Source organism: Nothobranchius furzeri, chromosome 1 (genome assembly GCF_043380555.1).
Source record: "Nothobranchius furzeri strain GRZ-AD chromosome 1, NfurGRZ-RIMD1, whole genome shotgun sequence".
Lineage (NCBI taxonomy): Eukaryota > Metazoa > Chordata > Actinopteri > Cyprinodontiformes > Nothobranchiidae > Nothobranchius > Nothobranchius furzeri.
The window spans coordinates 91,259,603-91,280,740 of record NC_091741.1 but is presented as its reverse complement, the minus strand read 5'-3'; the positions used below and the strand labels follow the sequence as shown (position 1 = coordinate 91,280,740).

Here is a 21,138-nt window from a genome sequence, read left to right as displayed (position 1 = left end):
CACTCTCTGGTGGGAGCTGGGATTGAACCTGCAACCTTCTCTCCCTCCTGAGCTACAGCTGTCCAAATCTACAAGTGCCACAAAGATAACTCTCACATATCCAGGCTGTCCCAACCTATAATCTTGCCGCATTCTTCATCTAGAGAAACCCGACAGCCTCAGTGAATACGTTTTGTTTAATGAGCTGCAGGTAAAATGTGGGAATACACACCAGCTCATATAAAAGTACCGTATGTGGTTGATGTCCACAGTCTTGAGTCTCCTCCAAACAGTATAACTGACTTTAAAAAGCCCCCCTTGGTTATTGTTAATAAGTAAGGATGAAACTTGAATATAATTTAAAGTTTTTCTCAACATTGCTCAGTGAATAGGGGAGGAACACAAATGTCAGGGATCACTAAACCATCAATACACCAGAATAAGACCTCTTTCACCCCGCGAAGGCCAAAAAATGGGTCCAGGAGCTCAACAGGAGCAAGAAATGATAAAAACCAAAACGCACCGCACTGGTTATGTGTATGCGATCGCTGGAGGAATGCTTAAGAGGAAGTGAACTGAAGCTGATGAATGACTGATCCCGAGTACCTGTAGTCTGCTGCTCATCCTAAAGGAATGCCTCGGAAAATAACTCCCCGCATGTGCAGCTGTGGGAAGAAATCACCCTGAAACCAGAGAAGACAAGACCCTGGAAGAGCGCCTTACATCATGGTTTATTTATGTAACTGTTGTGACAAAAACACAAACATACAAACCCTTAAAGATTCAGCCAGAAAACATCATTGCTAAGCAAATGCACAAAGTAATTTTCATTATAAATAAGTTGAAGCTCGACACGTTTCAAAACGACTGAGTCAGCCCCCCCCCCCCCCCCCCCCCCCAATAAAGAAGCATTTACAGGTGAATTCTTGCCAGCAAAACTCATCCACATATGCACCGTTCCCCCTCACTGAGGATCTGTCCCATTCACCAGCTGACACCTCTATGATGCCTAACATGGATTTTCAAAGCACTGGTGGTTCTTCAGCTGCTCCACCTCACAGAAGCCCCGCCCACAGTTGGAACACTGCAGCGTTGCCTTCTCTGTGTTGTGGATGAGCTGGTGTCTCTTTAAGTACTCCACTCGACTGAAGCGTTTCCCGCACGCCTCACATCCGTACGGTCGCTCTCCCGTGTGGATCCTCTGGTGCCGCTCCAGGTTGCCCAGACGACTGAAGCAGCGCCCACACTGTGGGCAGCGGTGCGGCCTCTCGCCCGTGTGCACCAGATGATGGCGTTCCAGCGAGCGTGAATGCGTGAAGCGTTTCCCACAGATCTCGCAGCAGTGCGGCCTCTCGGCGGCGCAGGCGCACTCGTGGTTCTTCAGAGCCCAGGCGTGACTGAACGTGTTCCCACAGTGGGCACAAGGGAAAAGGCCATCCTCTGACCCGCTGCCCTGTGGGTGGGCACCACCTAGTGGACAGGGGTGCTCATCCATCTCTGCTTCGGAGGTGAAGCCTCCTCCACATTGTGGGCAGAAGTGGAGCAGGTCCACCCCTCCGTCCTCGTCTCCGCTCTCCCCAACGCTTCCTGGAGCAGACAGGTGAGGCAGTTCGGACTCTGAATGATCCATGACATCGTCTCCAGATTTAACTACAACAGAGTCTTCCTCCTTCAGCTTCTTTGGCCAGCCTAGCCTCAGCTCTACTGCAGCCCTCACACCCTCCTTCAGCCGGCCTTGTCCTACCTGGTCCTCTCTCTGCAGAGTGGGGGGCCGAGGATCCAGTTCTTCCCCCTGCTCCATTCCATCCAGACCAATGTACTTTGGGGCCCCGCTGATGTCACCCCCTCTTGCCCTCTCTGGTTGTGAACTCGTTCTGGCGGCCTGCTCACGGCCTCTCTCGACTCTTAGAGCAGACTCCAGACCCTGCAGCTCATCCACCGTCATGCCCTCCTCTGACGGTTCTGTAGAGTCCACCACCCAGTCTTTGTCCTCCCTCTGTCTGGGATTAAGAGTCGGGGGATTATGTGACAGTTCTGCAAAGGGAGGAAAAAGGAGGAGGTTATGCGAGGAGGACATTCCTTTTTAACTACCAGAGTCTGAAACCTTTTCTGACTTGTCCTCCTGGGATCAGTACCTTCATCCTGGGTTTTACTGCTAATGTGAAGGTTCTGCTTGGGTTGATTCATCTTCAAAGCCTCCTTGATCAGATGGAGAGAAGCAGGCTGAAAGCCTTCTGACTGGAAAAACTACACAGAATAGAACGGCGTTATTGGGCAAACAGCTGATTCCAGGAAGTAGAAGACATTTACATTTGAGCGACACAACGGTTTAGATTTACAACAGCTTTTGTTTCTGAACCACCGCTGTTAGTTCACCATAAAGGTGAGGAGAGAAAGGAGGAAGATGTACAACATGAGAAGAGCAGAATACAAATGAAATATTCAAGTGTTACAAGATATTTTAAACCCTAAAACGCTTTTTTTCTAAGGCCTTAGACCTTAAGATAATCGGGGTCAGGCAGGTTTGCAAGTTTATGCTATGAGAATGTAAAGGTTTTGTAAATACTTAACAGATATTGCTGCCCAAACAAACAGCAATTGGCTTCCTGATCAGAGAACTCAAGAGTTGAAATGTTTGTGCACAGAGCTGCAAAGCTGTGTACAACGTAGAAAAATAAACCCAGAGCCATTTCTGGAGTAGAGCTGGATGATGGAGGAGCTCTAAACCTTCATGAGAAAACCAAACAGATTTTACTGGAAGGCAACTGTTCGACAACTGTCTGGTTAAACATCTATTACCACAAAAATCAGCATCAGAAGTTTGAAACTAAACATTTATACAAGCTTAAAATAAACCTGCTACTGTAGATTTAGGCTGGAATGAGAAAAATGATGTGTGAAATAGCGATGCCCCGATATGACATTTTTGGGCCGATATCCGATGTTAATATCAGGGTTATGGCCGATAACCGACATGCTGACATGAATGCTTCTAAAATCAGCAGATTTGATGAAGAATGAAAATTATTAAAGCTGAAATTACATTATTAAGTACACATTTACGCTTCTGAGATGATTACAACCACTGCCACATGACTAAACTAATCCCCCCCCCCCAGAAGTGTTTGAGCCTAAAATCTGGCTGTAGCTGGAATCTGAAGCACTCCAAACTCAACGAGCTCCTCTGGAAACTGAATGTTAAAGGGATGGACTTGATTTGAGTGATTTGAGGCCGAACTCTCTCTCTCTGCTATCCTTCTGTGTTTGTGTCAACATTGAGAAGCTGCTGAGCAGCAGAGATGCTCTGCCACTTTCTCCTCCTACTTCTCCTCCTCTGAGAAAGCTCGTCTCCCTCACCTCCTCCTCTTTGATGTTGGCCGTTTCCTCCTCCTCACCGCTGAGGCTGCCCTCCCCGTTCTCATCATCCACCATCCCTCCCTCGTCTTCTTCATCCTGGGGGAACTTGACGAGATATGCCTCCCTGGCCTCCTTCCCCCCTCTTCCTCCTCCTGCTGCTGCTCCCAAGCCCAGAGCTCCACCGCTTCCTCCCCCGCCACCGCCTCCTTCCTCCCACACACCCCCAGGCCAGCCTTTGGCATGAGCTGCTGCTGCTGGGCTCTTTTTCAACTTGCCTCCTGTAGAGAAAGGAGGGAGGGTGATGAAGGCGGGAGATGGAGAGACAAGAGGACACAGAGGGACAGCAGATGAAATATGAGGGGGAGAGAGATGAGTGGGAGGAGATGATTGGACGGCAAGGAGCAAAAGATGAAGGAGAGAGGAAGGTGGAGAGGTGGGAGATGATGAGGAGGAGGAAGAAGAAGAAATTAGAGGATTGGAGAGGTGAAAGAGAAGGAATCAAGAAGGAAGGAGAGAGCAAGATGAACAAGTGAGGAGAGGGGGCGTAGAAGGACGTGGAGGAGAGGGATGGAGAGAAAAATGTGACAAATACAAGAGAGAGGGGAGGAGGAATTGGCGAGGAAGAGGAGAAGAGGGAGGACATGTTAAAGTAGCGAGAATGGGGGCAGGATGAAGAAGTAGGAAGAGGGGAGGGAGAGACAGAGAGGAGTGAAGTTGAATTAAAAAGGGAGTGTGTAATTATGGAAAGAGAAGCAGGAGAGGAGAGGAGGCAGGGGAGTACGTGTGTGAGTGAACAGAGTAGGAGGAGGTGGGGGAAGGGAGGAGGAGAGGAGGAGGAGAGGGAAGGGGAGGGGGAGAGTTGGAGAGAGACAGAAGGAGGTTGGGGGAGGGAGAGGAGTGCAAAGCAGGAGAGGAAGTAGGAAGTGGGAGGAACAGAATGCAGTGGAAAGAGAGGAGAGGGGGAGGTGAAGGACACAGGGAGAGATCATGAGGAGGAGGCAGAGGAGGAAGGGAGGAGGGAGAGATCAGCTCTTGCCAGATGGTTTCCAACAAAACAAGTGTGTCAGAGAATGCTTCGAGCCCTCCTCTGATTAAAAACACACTGATTAATGTGGTTTGAGTTGGAAAGCTTCAGCTCGTATCAAACACTCACGAGTCAGGTCAACTTTCCGCCTGTGCCTCCCTCCAGACCCCTCTTCCAGTCCGGCGTTGCGGCGGTTGGCCGCCCAGCCCATCCCGTACATGCGCTCGGTCCTCAGCTTGCTCTCGGTGAACTTCAGCCGCAGCTTCAGAGCGTCGTTCTCCTTCCTGTTGAGGGACAGCTCCACCAGGTAGTCGTTCACGGTCTCCTGGAAGAGCTTGGTGATCTCACAGACCGAGGCGCGGATCAAGCTGTCCATGACGGCTGTCAAATGCGTCTCAAAGGCGCTCACCGATTCTTCCATCATCATCCTGCCTGCAGGTTCGGACAGCTGTGGATCAGACGAACCCATGTTGTTAATCGAACATTAAATTACATCTTTGCTACATGATACAGAGATCCTTAAAGGTAATCGTATCTAATACCGAACGTCACGATCTAAGCACCCGTTACTGAAGTAGTTAGCTTGTTGCTAATCAACCTTAATGATTTTACCATATTTAAAAATATGTAGTAGAATTTAAAGACACTAAATCACTTCTGATGTTGTAATCGGCGCCACAGTCACGTTGTAGCTCAAACATACACGCCGTCCTTGTCGGCTTGCTGGTCAACTTGTCGCTCAGTTATCGATAAGTTGTTGGTAGGAAACAGCAGCCTCTCGGTAACGTTGAAAAGTGCTAGCAGCCTAGCTAATTTAGCTCCGAATACGTACCTTTTGATTGCCAATATCAGGAGGATTGTCTGCGTAAAATTAAATCACGCAGGATGATTTCACGGATTACAGTGGAACTGTGTTGTATAAGCACAGAGAAACGGCGACAAAGGGAAGGAGCCGACCAACTTCAGGTCTCCTGCTGCCACTGTTTTCCTCCCGTCCTCGCCTCCTTCAATGTTGATGATGCTTGGGAACACTGCGCATGCCCAGTACCGTAACTATCCTACTAGGACGCGCAATCACGTTCTGTAAAGTGCGAACATCCTCGTTTGCTGCATTCGTCAATGCCGTCACCATACTGTTAGTGGCAAACTTAGCATGAAACCCAAATAAAGAATAAGTGGAAAGTGGATTTTCAACGAAATATACAGCAAAGACACACTAACATGGGAGTTTCACTAAGCCTAAATATTTTTATTTCCATAATCTTCATTTTCAAATAAAATTTCAAGTAAAACTTTCAAAGAATGTGTTTCTAAGTATTTTTAAAGGTGCAGTATGTAAGATTATTGTGAAAGTTTTACAGTGAGAAAATCACAATAGAGTCTGTTTCAGTCACTATTAAAGGAAGGTTACACTGAAACATATTTCATATCCAGCTGGCTGGATCAGTTAGTGTGGGGTTGCAGTGTCCCCTATGAGATAATACTACAGCGTTGACAAATGTAATTTGACGACAATCGGCAAAAAGCTCCAGGGTTGTTTAAAGTGGTCGCAGGAACCAATCTTTGCCACATTATGTCATTTTTACTTCATTTCCACATAACACACATTGTCTGTTCTTCACATTTTCACAGACTTTTACTGGTTTTCTTTGGGGGGGGGGGGGGGGGGGGGACCTCTCTGGATAATTTTTGTTTTCTCAGTGTCAGGTCTGATCATTATCAGTATCTGATCATTTTCTTATAAATGTTTTGTTGCTAAAATGCTGCCCTTGGACTCATTCAAGCACAGAAAGGTTCCTAAACTCTGGGACCCATTTATTATGGTCATTTTATTTGAAACATAAAAAAAGAGTGTTTTCATCTCAAACAGAAATTACTTTTTGTGACTTGTTTTGCAATAGAGTAAAAACATTTTCAGTTGGATGAAGAACCTGCAATATTTCTTCTGTCTTGGGATCCGGGTCTAATCAGAAAACTTCTGAGGCTTGAGGCACAAATGCCAGGCATAATCAGCATGATTATGATTCCAACTACAGGAGGCAAATAAAATACATTTATTTAGACTGGCTTGCCAGGCTAGGGTCTTCAGAAGTTTCTTGAAAATTGAAAAGGAAGCCGCTGTTCTGGTAGTGCTTGGAAGGTCATTCCACATTTGTGGAACGATGCATGAGAAAAGTCTGGATTGTCATACATACATATGCAAAATGCTCTCAGTAGTAGCTGCATATATCTATCTATCTATCTATCTATCTATCTATCTATCTATCTATCTATCTATCTATCTATCTATCTATCTATCTATCTATCTATCTATCTATCTATCTATCTATCTATCTATCTATCTATCTATCTATCTATCTATCTATCTATCTATCTATCTATCTATCTATCTATCTATCTATCATCTATCTATCCATCCATCCATCCATCCATCCATCTATCTATCTATCTATCTATCTATCTATCTATCTATCTATCTATCTATCTATCTATCTATCTATCTATCTATCTATCTATCTATCTATCTATCTATCTATCTATCTATCTATCTATCTATCTATCTATCTATCTATCTATCTATCTATCTATCTATCTATAAACATATTCATATATACTTATATACACATACATACATATTATTTAATATATGTATAAATAAATAAATAAATTTATATATATATATATATATATATATATATATATATATATATATATATATATATATATATGCAGCTACTAATGAGAGCATTTTGCATTGACATCTTATGTTACTAGTGACAGTAATAACAATAATAACAATGACAATAATAACATAAACAACAGCAAAATAATAATGACAACATCATAGTTTCCATAACCTCAGAGAACCTCATTTTCATATCCATTCATTATCATTTTTTTATACAGTGATTTAAATTTGTTTACATTTGGACGCTGTATTTCCTGCAGCCCATTCCACAGTTTCACACCACATACTGATACACAGAAACTCCTTTTAGTGGTTCTTACCCTAGGCATTTTAAAATTTTTAGTCCCTCGTAACTGATATCCCTCATCACTCTGGTTGGAGAGCTTTTGAATATTAGGTGGCAATAAGTGCTTACAAGCTTTAAACATGATTTGAGCTGTTTGATAATGAACCAGGTCTTGAAGTTTAATGTATTTTGACTGTAAAAACAAAGAATTTGTATGATCCAGATACCCAACTTTGTGAATGACACGTATTACCCTCTTTTGCAATACTGATGTTGGGTGTCGTGCATTTTTATAATTGTTTTCCCAAAGTTCTATACAGTAAGTGAGATATGGCAGAACTAATGAACAATACAGAATATGGAGTGATTTACAGTCCAACAGTTGCTTCATACTTTGCATACTTTCATACATGCATACTTTCAGAAGTGACATAATCCATTTTCACAAATTGTTGTCTCTTAGATAAATAATTGGTGATCCAGTCCAGTGCTATTCCCCTAATGCCGTACTGTTGTAGCTTGTTTATGAGAATTGAGTGATTTATCCCTTTGATGCATAATGGTCACTACAGTGGACAGGTACTCAAAATTGTTATTTATTTGTTTTTGCTATTAAGCACAGCTGTTGAAGACTTTATTGCATGTGAGCCCCTCCATTTGGACTTCAGTAAGTCAAGCCAACATATTTCATGCTCAGAATGCACGCTGTCCACTGAGGTGGACATGTAATAAATGATTTGTAAATTACAAAATTTTACAAAAAATATTTGTTGAAATTTGTTTCATTCACACCTAAAGACAAATGAAAAAAAAAATGTTAAAAAAAATCATGGTTGAAGATTTCATAATTCATGCATCAAAGGGTTATTGTATCAAAAGCTTTCTTAAAATCTATAAATACTCCTATAGCATATTTACCTTTATTTAATGTGTTAATTATTTCATCGGTGCTGTTTTCCTCTTTTCTCTGAATCCGTACTGACTATGGTTTTGTATTTCGTGTTTATTTAAAAAGAATGAGTCGGGGTAGTTTGTTTTTTATCAATGGTTCACTTATTGTCTGTATTTTTGGCTTGGTATATTTGCTGCTCTGGGCCCACATTCACAAAATATTCATTCATTCTATTAACTACTTTTATTTTATCATAAATATCACTTTGATTATCAGTAAAGTATTCAGGGTATAGTATTTTCTTTGTCCCACCATTCCTTAATTTGTTTAATTCAATTCAATTCAAGTTTATTTATATAGCGCCAAATCACGACAAGAGTCATCTCAAGGCACTTCACATAATAAACATTCCAATTCAGGACAGTTCATTAAGCCAATCAGAAATAATGTTTCCTATATAAGGAACCCAGCAAATTGCATCAAGTCACTGACTAGTGTGACTTTACAGCAATCCTCGTACTAAGCAAGCATAAAGCGACAGTGGAGAGGAAAACTCCCTTTTAACAGGAAGAAACCTCCAAAGAATCCTGGCTCAGTATAAGCAGCCATCCTCCACGACTCACTGGGGATCGAGAAGACAGAGCACACACACACACACACACACACACACACACACACACACACACACACACACACACACACACACACACACACACACACACACACACACACACACACACACACACACACACACACACACACACACACACACACACACACACACACACACACACACAGACAAAGTAATGTGTCTATAGTTATATTGTGATTTCTTAGTATATCCCAGACACCTTTTAAGTTATTCTTATTTTCATTTAGGATTTTTCTGTAATTTATCTTTTTACTAGTTCTTATTATTTCAGTTAATTTATTTTAGTAAACTTTATATCTAAGTAATTTCAGCTTCCTTAGTTCGTAGTTTAATAAAATTCCTATAAAGACTATTTTCCTTTTAAAGGGACTTTACGGAGGTTTGAATTTTTATGCTCGCGATTGCCCCCTCAGGCAAAAAGCGTAACGGCAGCTTCAATAGTAGGCTTGTGCACGAGGCGCGCATGCTGTACGTGCACACTCCTTAACGAAAATAACAGCTGACAGTCAGCTCCATGTGTGTGTGTGTGTGTGTGTGTGTGTGTGTGTGTGTGTGTGTGTGTGTGTGTGTGTGTGTGTGTGTGTGTGTGTGTGTGTGTGTGTGTGTGTGTGGCCCGGAGGACAGAGGACAGGAGAACGTGCAGCTAATTAATTAAATAATTTGGTTCTGTACCTTTCTCTTCAGCACAGCCGACAAAGGTTTAAGATGGGTCAGTCCTCCTGCATGCTCAGATCATTCCCTTCCATTGCTTGAAAAATTGATCCAAAATGAAAGTTGAACCCACATCTTTTTATATCTGTGAATTCAATGCCATTTGGCGAGTCTCAAATAAAAATTTGGGCATCTTACTGTAAGAAATATACCATTTATGTAAAAAATAAACTCTAAATAAATTTTGTTCACATCTAGATTTGAGCCCGGATCTTCCGCCCTGGATTCCATTGTCTTTCTAGTTGAGATAAAGCACCAGTAATGCTTTTTGTATCTGTAGCTCTTATATCCTTGATGACAGCTGAAACAACGTTCAAAGAACGGTTCGGAGCGAAAATGGCTATTTTGTTGCTAATTTGCAGGAAATATCTAGAAGAAAGTGGCTAAGGGTCCTCAGAAATGTAGCTAGGTTCATCACTAGGCGTGAGGAACAGCGACAAAGTCGCTGAGTTGGCACTACCTCTGCTGCTAAAGCTATGGATAGCAAATACTACGGGCGATGCCTGAGCGTGAACGCGCATGAAGCAGCCTGCTCGACCCGAGCATCTCTCTTTTTCTGTGATTTTACAGAAAAACAGGTAATCACAGTAAAAATGCAAGGGCTCATTCTACAGGACCAGGGCATTGCAGGAGAATGTATGAAGAAGACATTTATTATTTCTATACATGTTTTGGCTGTCAAACTTCCATAATGCCCCTTTAAAAAGGACATTTTATTTAAATGTTTTGGTCACATTGCTGCCACCTTCTGGTGGACTTGAGAATTGCCAGTTAAAGTAGTAGCATTTCAGTTAAACTGAATTGCTAGTTAAGGTGAGCGCTTTTCAGTTGAGCTGCACATTCGACGAGGACTGGAGAGGCATCAAAGAGTCAGCAAGAGTCAATAAAATGTGAAATATGGACCACAATTGCTCCTGAATGATGGGTAGAAAGGCGCACACGGTATGTTTATGTATCTTACTATGTGTATGCTTTATTTGTGTAGCCAGTGGCGCCTGGTGGGGTTGGCCACAGCTGCCACCAGGTGGTTGACATACTCCACTGATGATGGGAACTGATAAATAGCTCTAGTCGTGGCAGTGGGGTGAAATGTTTGTCAGTAGTAGCCAGCAGTGCTGGGGTTCACTAAGGCTCTGTGCAGGAAAAGCATTGTGGTAATGTAGGTAAAGTGTTCTTGGTGTGAAATGTAGACCGTTTTTTTATCTGTTGGTAATGCTAGTGTTGTGGATGTTGCTGTGTGGCCACAATAAGGGTGAGCAATGTGTTTCTGTTGGGGCGTGGGGTTCAGCGCATCAGGTATTTTAAGGATGTGTGTTAACTGAAGGGATGGGGTTTTAATGGTGTGTACTGAATGTTTGTTTTGATGTGTAATATGTTTTGTTTTACAGGAACTGAACTGTTCCTGTTGTCCATTAATGCAGTTTTGTTTGAGTTGGGGTGGTCCGCCCAGCCTTGCATATAGACCAAAAGATCTGGGTAGAGTCTTAAGGCCCGACTCCCTTTTTGTATCTATTTTCCTGTTTCTTTAAATTATCTTTTGTTGAATAAATTTAAGTAAATTTTATTACAGTGTTGGTAGTCTGTTGGGACCTGCCCCTGATAACATTTGGAAAGCAAATTTTATTTTACTAAGAAAGTATCTGTTTTTATTGTGTATTTCACCGTAGTTTTTCACGGTGTTTTCTGGTCAAGAAGAGATTAAACTACCGGTTGAACATCAGTTGGAACATGGCCTTTATTCTACACCAAACATCAAATGAGCCTCGGGAGCCGTTACAGTGAGCATGTTGCTTTTGGAGACTATCTCTGATACTGCATCCAGCCTGCTGTCCTCTTGCGGGGCAGCTCAAGCCTGTCAGGTGTGTGTGTGTGTGTGTGTGTGTGTGTGTGTGTGTGTGTGTGTGTGTGTGTGTGTGTGTCTTTCTCAGAAAGAGATGACTTCAGGCAGAGATGTTTACTGCTCAGTATGCAGTGTAACATCCAGCAATGGTCAGTTTTTAGGCACAGTTTGACCATTCATCTGGTCAAAAAGGAGACACAAGACTGCATGTGTTCCCTTTAAATCAGCCTGCCTTCATCCCATCAGCTGGAGCTCAGTCTCTGCAGCTCTGAACACATATAACGAATTGTCAACAATGATGTTCTCTCCTCAAGGTCCATCCTTATTGCCCTACAGGATTCTTCATGCTTAACGCTCGCAGCTCGGATCAGTTGCTAAATCAAAGAATGATTTCCTAAATTAAATATGAACTTCTAAAACTTATAAGCTAGATAATCATTAAATAAATGTTGGTTTATTGCTACTCATAATAATTATATGATGAAAGGTTTCATTAATCTGTGCTCAATGATTGAAGTTGGAAATGAATGTTATGTTATGATTAGTGATTGAAATATGCAACAGCATGTTTATATGACAAGGTCATCACCATTTGCACTCACACAAGAACAAAGTAAGGTTAAGTTAAACTCATGACACATAAATAGGCTTTACCCCAGATCAGAGCATCCAAATTCAAAGATACTTTATTAATCCCAGAGGGAAATTAGAGTTTCAGTACACAATTCTGAGATCAGACATACATGCATAGACACATGACAAGAATTGGTGACCGAGGTCATTTGCAACCCGAGTCGCGCTACCTTAATAGCGATCAGAGGGTTTACATGAAGATTGAGTCAGGTGGAGGAAAAAAAGGCACTTCAGAGTTACCCTCCACAGGAAGGGCAGCTTTGCTATGCAAAAGATACCTCAGACAGAAATGTAACAGACTTCAGACATTACACAACATAAGTGTTCACTAGGTGGGGAGGTAGGGTCTCATCTCGACAATTATGTGAGTTTGTGCATTCACTGTGCGGTGTAATCCATCCCTGAGCTCCGGGATTGAGCCAATATTCCTTGACAGCTCGTTAATTTTCCGGTAAGCCAGGTAACCGCTCAGGCCAAAAAGCAAGAAACCTGACACCAACACCATGAATATCCAGACGTCTTCAGAATCCTCTACAGACAGCTGAGAGAGGAAGATCAGGTTCCACTGTTTCCAGGAGTCCATGATATGCCCAGCTGGCTCTGTCCCAGAGGGGCAGCGGGGAGCTCCTTCTCCTATTCTCATCGTTGAACGTTTTTTGTCAATCGCGTTGAGAGACCAACTGACCAGGTCCATGTTTAATAATTTCCCGTTTCCAGAAAAAATGCAGAAGCGCCATACACCCAAAGACAGACAAAGAGCCTTGGGGATAAGATAGGGAGGAGAGGAGGAAAAAAGCGTCTGTACTCTCCAAGAGCTGGAAGAAGAAGATATCAAAGAAGGCGTGTGTTTCTGAGACTCTTGGTAATATATTCCTACACTTGTCAACCTCTGGTTGGCTACACAAATCATAACACGAGAACATTAAAACTGGATCACTCGGGTGATTCATCATTTCAGTTCAGCTCAGCGGTTCAATAGTTCTGGAGAAAGCTTCAGAACGGCCATCTGAAGCAAAACCCTCTTTAACCCATCAAAGCTTTTGACACGTCGTCAAAACCTTTTTTGCACCTACAGAGCTGATACAGCAACAGTATCTGCAGAACAAGCTGATATCGTTCCGACTCCTTAAAGAGTCCCAGATGCGCGGTTCCATCCATCTGTCGTGACCCGACACATCTCTGGACTGAAGAGTCTGTGCCACGGTATTCTACAGCCCTTCGTCGCCCGAGGTCATCCGACCTCTCTGACCTTCGGATCCGCCAAGGGGGTCTCAGAATGGGTGAAGTAGACACACAGACAGAGTCTGATGTGCTTTTGATAATAATCAACTTCATGGCTTAACGCAAACCAAATACTTTTACATCCAGAACTCAGCTCTCCTAGATACCGAAGTTCTGATAACATCGCATTCACACATAGGTTTCATACATCACATCTAGTTCACAGTATCACATTACATGATAGTTAACTTGTCAAGTTTTAATTGTTGGTTAAATAAATTCTTACTTTTATAAGCGTGACTCTTTTCTGAATCAAAACGAAGTGTATACAATTTCTTAATAAACAAAGAATCCTAGAATCTTCTGATAAACACACACAGACCAAGCAGGGTTGATATTCTATATTTAGATAGAGTATCACACCTTATTGGTCGTAAGTAGAGGTAATATATATTGAGCTCTTAAAGCACTCAATTTCCTAAACCCTACATATTGGCGTGCCAGCCAGACTTTATGAAAATTGTCCACTTCGTGTTGGTTCTGAGTCATTAATTAATTCTTCAAAAAACTCTTGTTTTCTGTGTCTTGGTGGAAAACGAGGGCGATCTCTTTATTCGCCACCTAGGGACGCTGTCCATACCTATTTCACAAATGGGGAGACTCCCGTCCCCCACCAGGGGCGCTACTCTCCCTTGCCACCCAAAGTCCAAAGTCAAAGTCAGAACCAAGCCCCCACAATGCTGCTCAAAAATTGAGCCCAACCCGGAAGTACCAAAAATTGCAGTTCCACCCTCATCCGCTGGGGGCTGGTGTCAGAAGCGAGCAAATCCTCATTGACTCCCATGTTAAAAATACCAATTTCACAGCAGAAATAAACATGTTTACAGCCTGGTACCAAAACATGTTTTTGGTTTAAATTATCTAGTTTACACTCATGACAACTCTGAGGGGGTGATTTTTTCTCACTCTTCTGTTTAAGTGTATTAAAAGCCTAAAATTCTGTATAATTAATTAGCATCAGACCCACGTGACCACAGAGCTAGCTCCGTGGAAAGGATGGGTTGAATTGGATTAAATTTAACATTTACATTTAGATTAAAAATTTGGATTTATGTTTAGATTTAACATTTACGCTTGGCATTTAGATTTAGGTTTAGATTTTACATTCTGATTTACATTTAAAATGTAAGTTTAGATTTAACATTTAGCTGAAATGATGTGACATTTGAGCATTATTTTAAATGTGATGAAAGTTGCTAAATACAGGAAAATATGCGCAAAAATTTCTAAACATAAAAAAAAGTCTGCTAAACAATTTGCACCTGCAATTTATTGGCATCCCATACGGTGATGCCTGTTGTTGCGTACTGGCCCACTTGCAGACGTCTGAATAAATATCAGGAAAAAGTTTGTCAGATTTAAAGGTCTGAGATAAAAGTTGTTTGACAGAGTTCCACACTTTGTAAATGAGGGAATTAAAACTCATAGATCTTTGTTCCAGGCTTCACTAAAAAAAGTCATCACCTCAGTCTGAAAGATTGTGTTGCAGAGACAATGAAGAAAATCATTTCAAGTGAATTTAGTTATTAAAATCACTCCTAACTCAAAGTCACCAGCTGTGTGACTCACCCCCTGCCTGCAAAACCAACAGTTAAAACTCAGATGCCAGCTGGGATGGAGGAGGATATGAGGAAAATGAGAACAGAAGGAAAATTCATAAAAAACAAATAACTAAAATATGACTTTCTGGATGTGGTCAATATGAAAAACTGGAATTTTGAGTCGTAGTTTGATCTGCAGCCAAAGTATTTAATAATTTTTAGTGACATTCTCCATCTTTCACTTGTACTGTTTTTATTAAATAACTCAGAATGAGTCATCCCCTACCAGATTCTTACTCCACTCCCACTTCCTGTTTGAAAAATGCAACAAATGCTGTAGCCTAGCAGACCGAGAGGGCGGAGCCGCTAACAAATACACACACAGGCTCACAACTACATTGTGATAATGCTGCACTATAGAAAATGGGTTGAAATATAACATGTTGGTGGAGCTGGGTTCCGACTATCGGCTTGTGGAGCTCTAGGGAGACCGATGTTTTCCACCCGTTTTTCCCCTCCCCGCAGCTCTGCGCATCTCTGTCTAATCGCGGCTTCTGTCTGCTGCGTGGGCTGCTGGCTTCCAGCAGCTTTCGGGAGACCTCTGTGTTCCACCCGGTTTTACCCAGCGGTCAGCCCGGCGTATCTCTGACTCAGAAGCTCTGGTGTTGTGCACAATTAACTCCGGTTGTAGCTAGGTTGCTACCTCCGTTAGCTTAGCTCCCACCTCTGCGTTAGCTTTGGGTTAGCTTGTAGCTAGTTCGACCGGGTGTCGTCAGTTGATCCCAGCCTTACAGCCACACCCTCAGCTCCACCTCTCTTCCCTTTTGTAGAATTGTCTGGGCTTGAAGGAACCTGTGACACGGTCAAAATGGCGGTGGTGGCCACCTCCCATTTTTGCACAAAAACGTGTTATTGGAGCCTATGGAAATGAATTGTCCAGTATATATGTAGATGGTCAGAACATATTTGCTTTTGTAAATGTGTAAAGAAGGGATTTACCAATCTGGTGCCCACAGGCCTTTTCTCCAAACCTGCTGCCATCTTTTAAAATCGCAAATGCATTATTATAGATTTAAAACCTACATGTTTCTTTACAAATATTTAAATATGTTTATAGTAAATACATTTTAGTTTAACTCTGATCTATTCTAGTTCAAAGGTTATATATTTGTATATTATTATGTACTTTTTTAATCAATACAAAGAAAAAGGTACTTCAAAAACAAAAAAACCGACAAAAAAGTTAAAAACAAACTTTGATAAATTGCAATTAAAAAAGTTCTTAACAACAAAAGTGCAAACTTCCCTTAAAATGTTTATGTTTCTATTAAAGACCAGCTTTCTGATCCAATCAATGATTTAGATTTGGATTTGGGTTAGGGTTAGGCTTAGGATTTCTTTTTAATCCAAAATTCACAAATTTTCACTATTGTATCAAACTTGGTTAACGCTCAGTCACAACCCTGAAAGTAGCTCTCAGCTTCAGGTTGGTGACCTAATGTGGCCTAAAAATTTGTTGCCATGTGTCCTCCAGGATGAGAGGTGGCGCTGTGGTCAATTAGTTTTTCATTTTTAAGGAGGAGGAAGAGGTCATTCTCGTGGCTTCTTTACGATCTGGAAAGAGACGAAGAACGTCTGCAGCTTGAGCTGGAGAGAAGAAATAAAAAGCAATCATGCCGATGTTTGTGGTGAACACCAACGTGGCTAAAAGCAACGTGCCTGCGGCTCTGCTGTCCGAGGCTACGGAGGAGTTAGCTAAAGCGATGGGTAAACCTGCTCAGGTAGGTCAGGAAGATGTTCCTTCAGACCATTATAACCCTGCAGATCATTTACCATGATGCATTTGATTATATATGGAACGATATATATACTAAATCACATCAGTACCATACTAAATAATATCCATTATGAAAGAATGTTTGTCAAAATGCTAATATAACATTAGAGATTACCTGCAGGGACGGAAGCGGCTCATCAGTTTGGATCAGTTTGCATAGTTGAAAATAATTACATGAATTAATCTGGATTATATATCACTGGTCCAAATTTCCCAGATGCAAGATGGATAAAGTGAATTACAAAGAATAAATAAAATTACTTCAGAGTGGGATGAGCATTAAAAAAACACCTAAACTCAAAAGGATAAAGAACATAATAACATAAAATAGTTTTAAAGTAAACGAAAATAAACACTAATAGAAAAGAAAATCCCTCCTTTTTTTGAGGCAATGTTTTTGCCACATCCACAACAGGAGAAAAATAAAGACTAAGATTAAAATAAACACCAAAACAACTCAACACAGAAATACTTAAAGGTTCAAAAATCTAAATATTAATTATAAAGAAATCTTAAGAAAAAAAATAAAATTCTGAGGGAAACGATAGCAAAGTACAGTATAACATTTTTAAAGCAAGATTTTGAATGACAGACTTCAACAAAGCTAAATCTACAGAAAAGTGAATGTTACAAATAGCGCTGTTGTAAATCTTTCAATATAAAAGACTAAATTCCATCAATATGGAAAAAAATTGTACAGACAAATATTTTTGGAGACTTATTAGTAAAGGTACAATGGAAAAATATTTGTCTTTGCTTCAAGAACTGTTGACTTGTTCACTCACTTAGGTTTGACACTTAATATTGCTTTTTTCCCTTCATCTTTCTTCAGTACATTGCTGTGAATATTAACCCTGACCAAATGATGATGTTTGGTGGAAAGGGAGACCCCTGCGCTCTGTGCTCCCTCCACAGCATCGGCAAGATCAGTGGCGCCCAGAACAAGCAGTACTCAAAACTACTGTGTGGGTTGCTCAACAAACACCTGGGAGTCTCCGCTGACAGGTAACAGTAGCCCATCAGCATGCTGATCCTCTTTGTAGGACTTGATCAAACACACAACCTCTATTCATTGCTCATTAACCTCTTTCTTCTGGTGTCTGTTTTAGAATTTATATCAATTTTGTGGACATGGATGCAGCCAATGTGGCCTGGAACAACACCACTTTTGGCTAGGATGGAGGTCAAGACTGAAATAAAAGATCATTCCAGTGTTTTCCTACTTGTATTAGGGTAAATAAAGCAAAGAGCTGAGACACTTTGTTATCCAGGTAATACTGTAGGGGTACCTTAAATGCACTTGATTGGACCCCCTTGCTATGTACTGACCCTTTTGCAATTAAACGAATAAAGAAAATCACGTGAAACAATTAATGAATATCTTCTGTTTGGGTCAGTAAGCCCTCCTATTCAGAAACTTTATCATATTTAAAGGACCTGCATGCAGCTATTTCACACCTTACAGAGCAATAGTAGGCACACTATATGATAAATATTACCATTGGCATTATTGAGATGTCATTTTTGTGAAATGGAAGTTATTTTCACAACCCACTCTTTCAAACATTCAACAATGGATTTTGCATGATATAGGACCTTTAAAAGGGACTTTACGGAGTTTTGAATGTTTATGCTCGCGATTGCCCCCTCAGGCCAAAAGCGTGACGGCAGCTTCAATAGTAGGCTCATGCACGAGGTGCGCATGCTGTACGTGCACACTCCTTAACGAAAATAACAGCTGAGACAGTCCCGTGTGTGTGTGTGTGTGGCCCGGATGACAGAGGACAGGAGAACGCGTAGCCAATTAATTAAATAATTTGGTTCTGTACCTTTCTCTTCAGCACAGCCGACAAAGGTTTAAGATGGGTCAGTCCTCCTGCATGCTCAGATCATGCCCTTCCCTTGAAAAATTGTTCCAAAATGAAAGTTGAACCCACATCTGTTTTATCTGTGAATTCAATGCCGTTCGGCGAGTCTCAAATAAAAATTTGGGCATCTTACTGTAAAAAATATACCATTAATGTAAAAAATAAACTCTAAATAATCTATGTTCACATCCAGAATCAAACCCGGGTCTTCCGCACGAGAGTCCGCTGTCTTACTAGGTGCGCTATAGCACCAATGACATCTTTTGTATCTGTAATATTTATATCCTTGCTGACAGCTGAAACAACGTTCAAAGAATGGTTCAGAGCGAAAATGGCTATTTTGTTGCTAATTTGCAGGAAATATCTAGAAGAAAGTAGCTAAGGGTCCTCAGAAATGTAGCTAGGTTCATCACTAGGCGTGAGGAACAGCGACAAAGTCGCTGAGTTGGCACTGCCTCTCTCTCTGCTGCTAAAGCTACGGACAGCAAACGCTACGGGCGATGCCTGAGCGTGAACGCGCATGAAGCAGCCTGCTCGACCCGAGCATCTCTCTTTTTCTGTGATTTTACAGAAAAACAGGCAATCACAGTAAAAATGCCAGGGCTCATTCTACAGGACCAGGGCATTGCAGGAGAATGTATGAAGAAGAAATTTATTATTTCTATACATTATTTGGCTGTCAAACTTCCATAATGCCCCTTTAAAGAATTGCTTGCATAAATAATAAAGTCTTATTTTATAAAAAACAAATAAATAAATCAGAAGACTGTTATTTCTCTTCAAATAACAAATGTTTGTCAGGTAGTGGTTGGGCATTTTAGAAAACTACTTCAAAGTACTGTTTTCTCGGCATGGTAGAACTGCCCTGGAACCAAATTGTTTCATACATTTAAAGGCATGGTCCGTAAGATGACACCGTCAGGGTGAGGAGGAGGAGATTTTTAAATTCAAACGGCTGTTGCTCACTCCCCCGCCCTTCCTGAAAGAGCCGAAAGCCACACCTCCCAATGTGCACGCGCAGGAAAAGCAGAGTCAACACCAGAGCAGCATTGCTTCTTCATAATAGAGCTGAGCTAGTGTTAGCAATGGAGTTATCTAAGGTAAGAAAGTTGTTTTTAACCAGCACATTAAACACTTACTGTTTACAAAAGGCATTTTATAAAGAATATCTATAAATATATTTATATTTTAAAATACCAGTAACAGTTGACAATCTATATTGTAAATAAAATGAATCCTATCAAATTGTTAGCATTTTATTACGAGTAATTAGCTTATTTTTAATTGCCTTGCCATTCAAGATGGGACGAATATATCAAAGCATGTAAATAATTTATGTGGAAATCATGAATAAACACTGCATTCTGTGTAGTCCTCCTATAATCATGGTTGTTTTCATAGGGTTTCTGTTTATTGTTGGTTTAGCCCAAATTTTGACTAGATGTAAACCTAATCTGTGTCAAAATTGATTAATATGCAAGAGTACTTTTTATATTAGTATAATTTTTTTTATTCTAATACAAATTAAAGTTCAGTGATTGAGGAATCCTCTGAGGAAGAGTTTGAACCTCCCATTGCATCCTCAAGACGTGGTGCAAAAAGGAGATGCCCACCATCATCTCAAAGCCGTGGTGCATCCAGAGGCCGTGGTGCGTCTAGAGGCCGCGGTGCATCCAGAGGCCGTGGTGCGTCTAGAGGCCGTGGTGCGTCTAGAGGCCGCGGTGCATCCAAAAGCCGAAGAAGTGCGAGACACTCAGCTGTGGACCTTGGAGATGAAGATCTCTCTCTCGAGAGCGAATAGACTTTGAACGTGTAAGCATAACAGAATTATACTAAATGATCCTAAAATCTGTTGCTGTAGCATCTCTTTCCACTTTTGAAGCAACACATACAGAACCTGCACCCTCAGCAGGCTATTGACATCCTTACCATGGTGCTGGACAGAGACCCTGGTGTTCTCTTTGATGTACTTGCCCTCTCTGGTCCACCTGCCACAACACCTCCAACATCCAATCAACCTTCATGGTGTGTATGCTCCCACTGCAGAGATATGCCAACTGATTTGGAAAAGAAAAGCTGCCAACAGCCTCCCCAGACATGTATTTCAACTGTACCACACATGGAGGAGTTTATTCTGCAAAATGGTGTTCTTCGCCTGGCCAGAACATTGTGGAATGAGTTTCGAGCAGTTTATGATGACCTGGACCCTGGTGAGGACAACAGACAGTTCCGCCATGCAGCTTACAATTTGTAGCATGGTAGCATGGAAAACTTGCTGGAGGGCGCAGAGTAGTAATCCCAAGCTGTGTTGTCTGGAGGATAAGGGAAAAATTCCCTGACCCCAATGGTAACTACACTGGTTTTATTCCAAGACGATTGTAAATAAATGTATATATTTAATATTTTACATCAGTTAGTTTTTTTTAAATATATTTTTGTTTGATGCTCTAATAAAGTGTTCTAAAGCATAACTCTGTGTTGCATTTGTAAAAATACCATAAATTTTAAAACTCCTGCACAACAACAAAAACTTATGTCTACCTCCAGC

The 21,138-nt window shown here is 41.4% G+C and overlaps 2 protein-coding genes across 2 annotated transcripts; one reads left to right on the top strand and one right to left on the bottom strand.

Annotated features, from left to right (window-relative positions):
* Positions 1 to 898: 898 nt before the first annotated feature.
* On the bottom strand, positions 899 to 5,361 carry si:dkeyp-121d2.7 (uncharacterized). The gene is made up of 5 exons (XM_015940928.3): positions 5,193 to 5,361; positions 4,490 to 4,808; positions 3,337 to 3,614; positions 2,115 to 2,226; positions 899 to 2,013 (listed from the first exon to the last, which is right to left on the bottom strand). The coding sequence occupies exons 2-5, from the start codon at positions 4,785 to 4,787 to the stop codon at positions 989 to 991; spliced, it is 1,713 nt and encodes a 570-aa protein (XP_015796414.3). The 5' UTR covers positions 4,788 to 4,808; positions 5,193 to 5,361; the 3' UTR covers positions 899 to 988.
* An 11,087-nt stretch (positions 5,362 to 16,448) lies between these two features.
* mif (macrophage migration inhibitory factor) lies at positions 16,449 to 18,096 on the top strand. Its single transcript, XM_015940929.3, has 3 exons — positions 16,449 to 16,666; positions 17,555 to 17,727; positions 17,832 to 18,096. Exons 1-3 carry the CDS (start codon positions 16,559 to 16,561, stop codon positions 17,896 to 17,898), a joined length of 348 nt encoding a protein of 115 aa, XP_015796415.1. The 5' UTR covers positions 16,449 to 16,558; the 3' UTR covers positions 17,899 to 18,096.
* The last annotated feature ends 3,042 nt before the right edge of the window (positions 18,097 to 21,138 follow it).

Bases quoted from the DNA above. Each gene is read 5' to 3' on its own strand.
- si:dkeyp-121d2.7 (XM_015940928.3), bottom strand. From the start codon at position 4,787: ATGATGATGGAAGAATCGGTGAGCGCCTTTGAGACGCATTTGACAGCC. The intron at 3,615-4,489 runs GTGAGTGTTTGA...CTTTCTCTACAG, and splicing joins GCGGAAAGTTGACCTGACTC to GAGGCAAGTTGAAAAAGAGC. The intron at 2,014-2,114 runs GTACTGATCCCA...CTCCCTTTGCAG, and splicing joins CAGTAAAACCCAGGATGAAG to AACTGTCACATAATCCCCCG.
- mif (XM_015940929.3), top strand. From the start codon at position 16,559: ATGCCGATGTTTGTGGTGAACACCAACGTGGCTAAAAGCAACGTGCCT. The intron at 16,667-17,554 runs GTAGGTCAGGAA...ATCTTTCTTCAG, and splicing joins CGATGGGTAAACCTGCTCAG to TACATTGCTGTGAATATTAA. The intron at 17,728-17,831 runs GTAACAGTAGCC...TGTCTGTTTTAG, and splicing joins CTGGGAGTCTCCGCTGACAG to AATTTATATCAATTTTGTGG.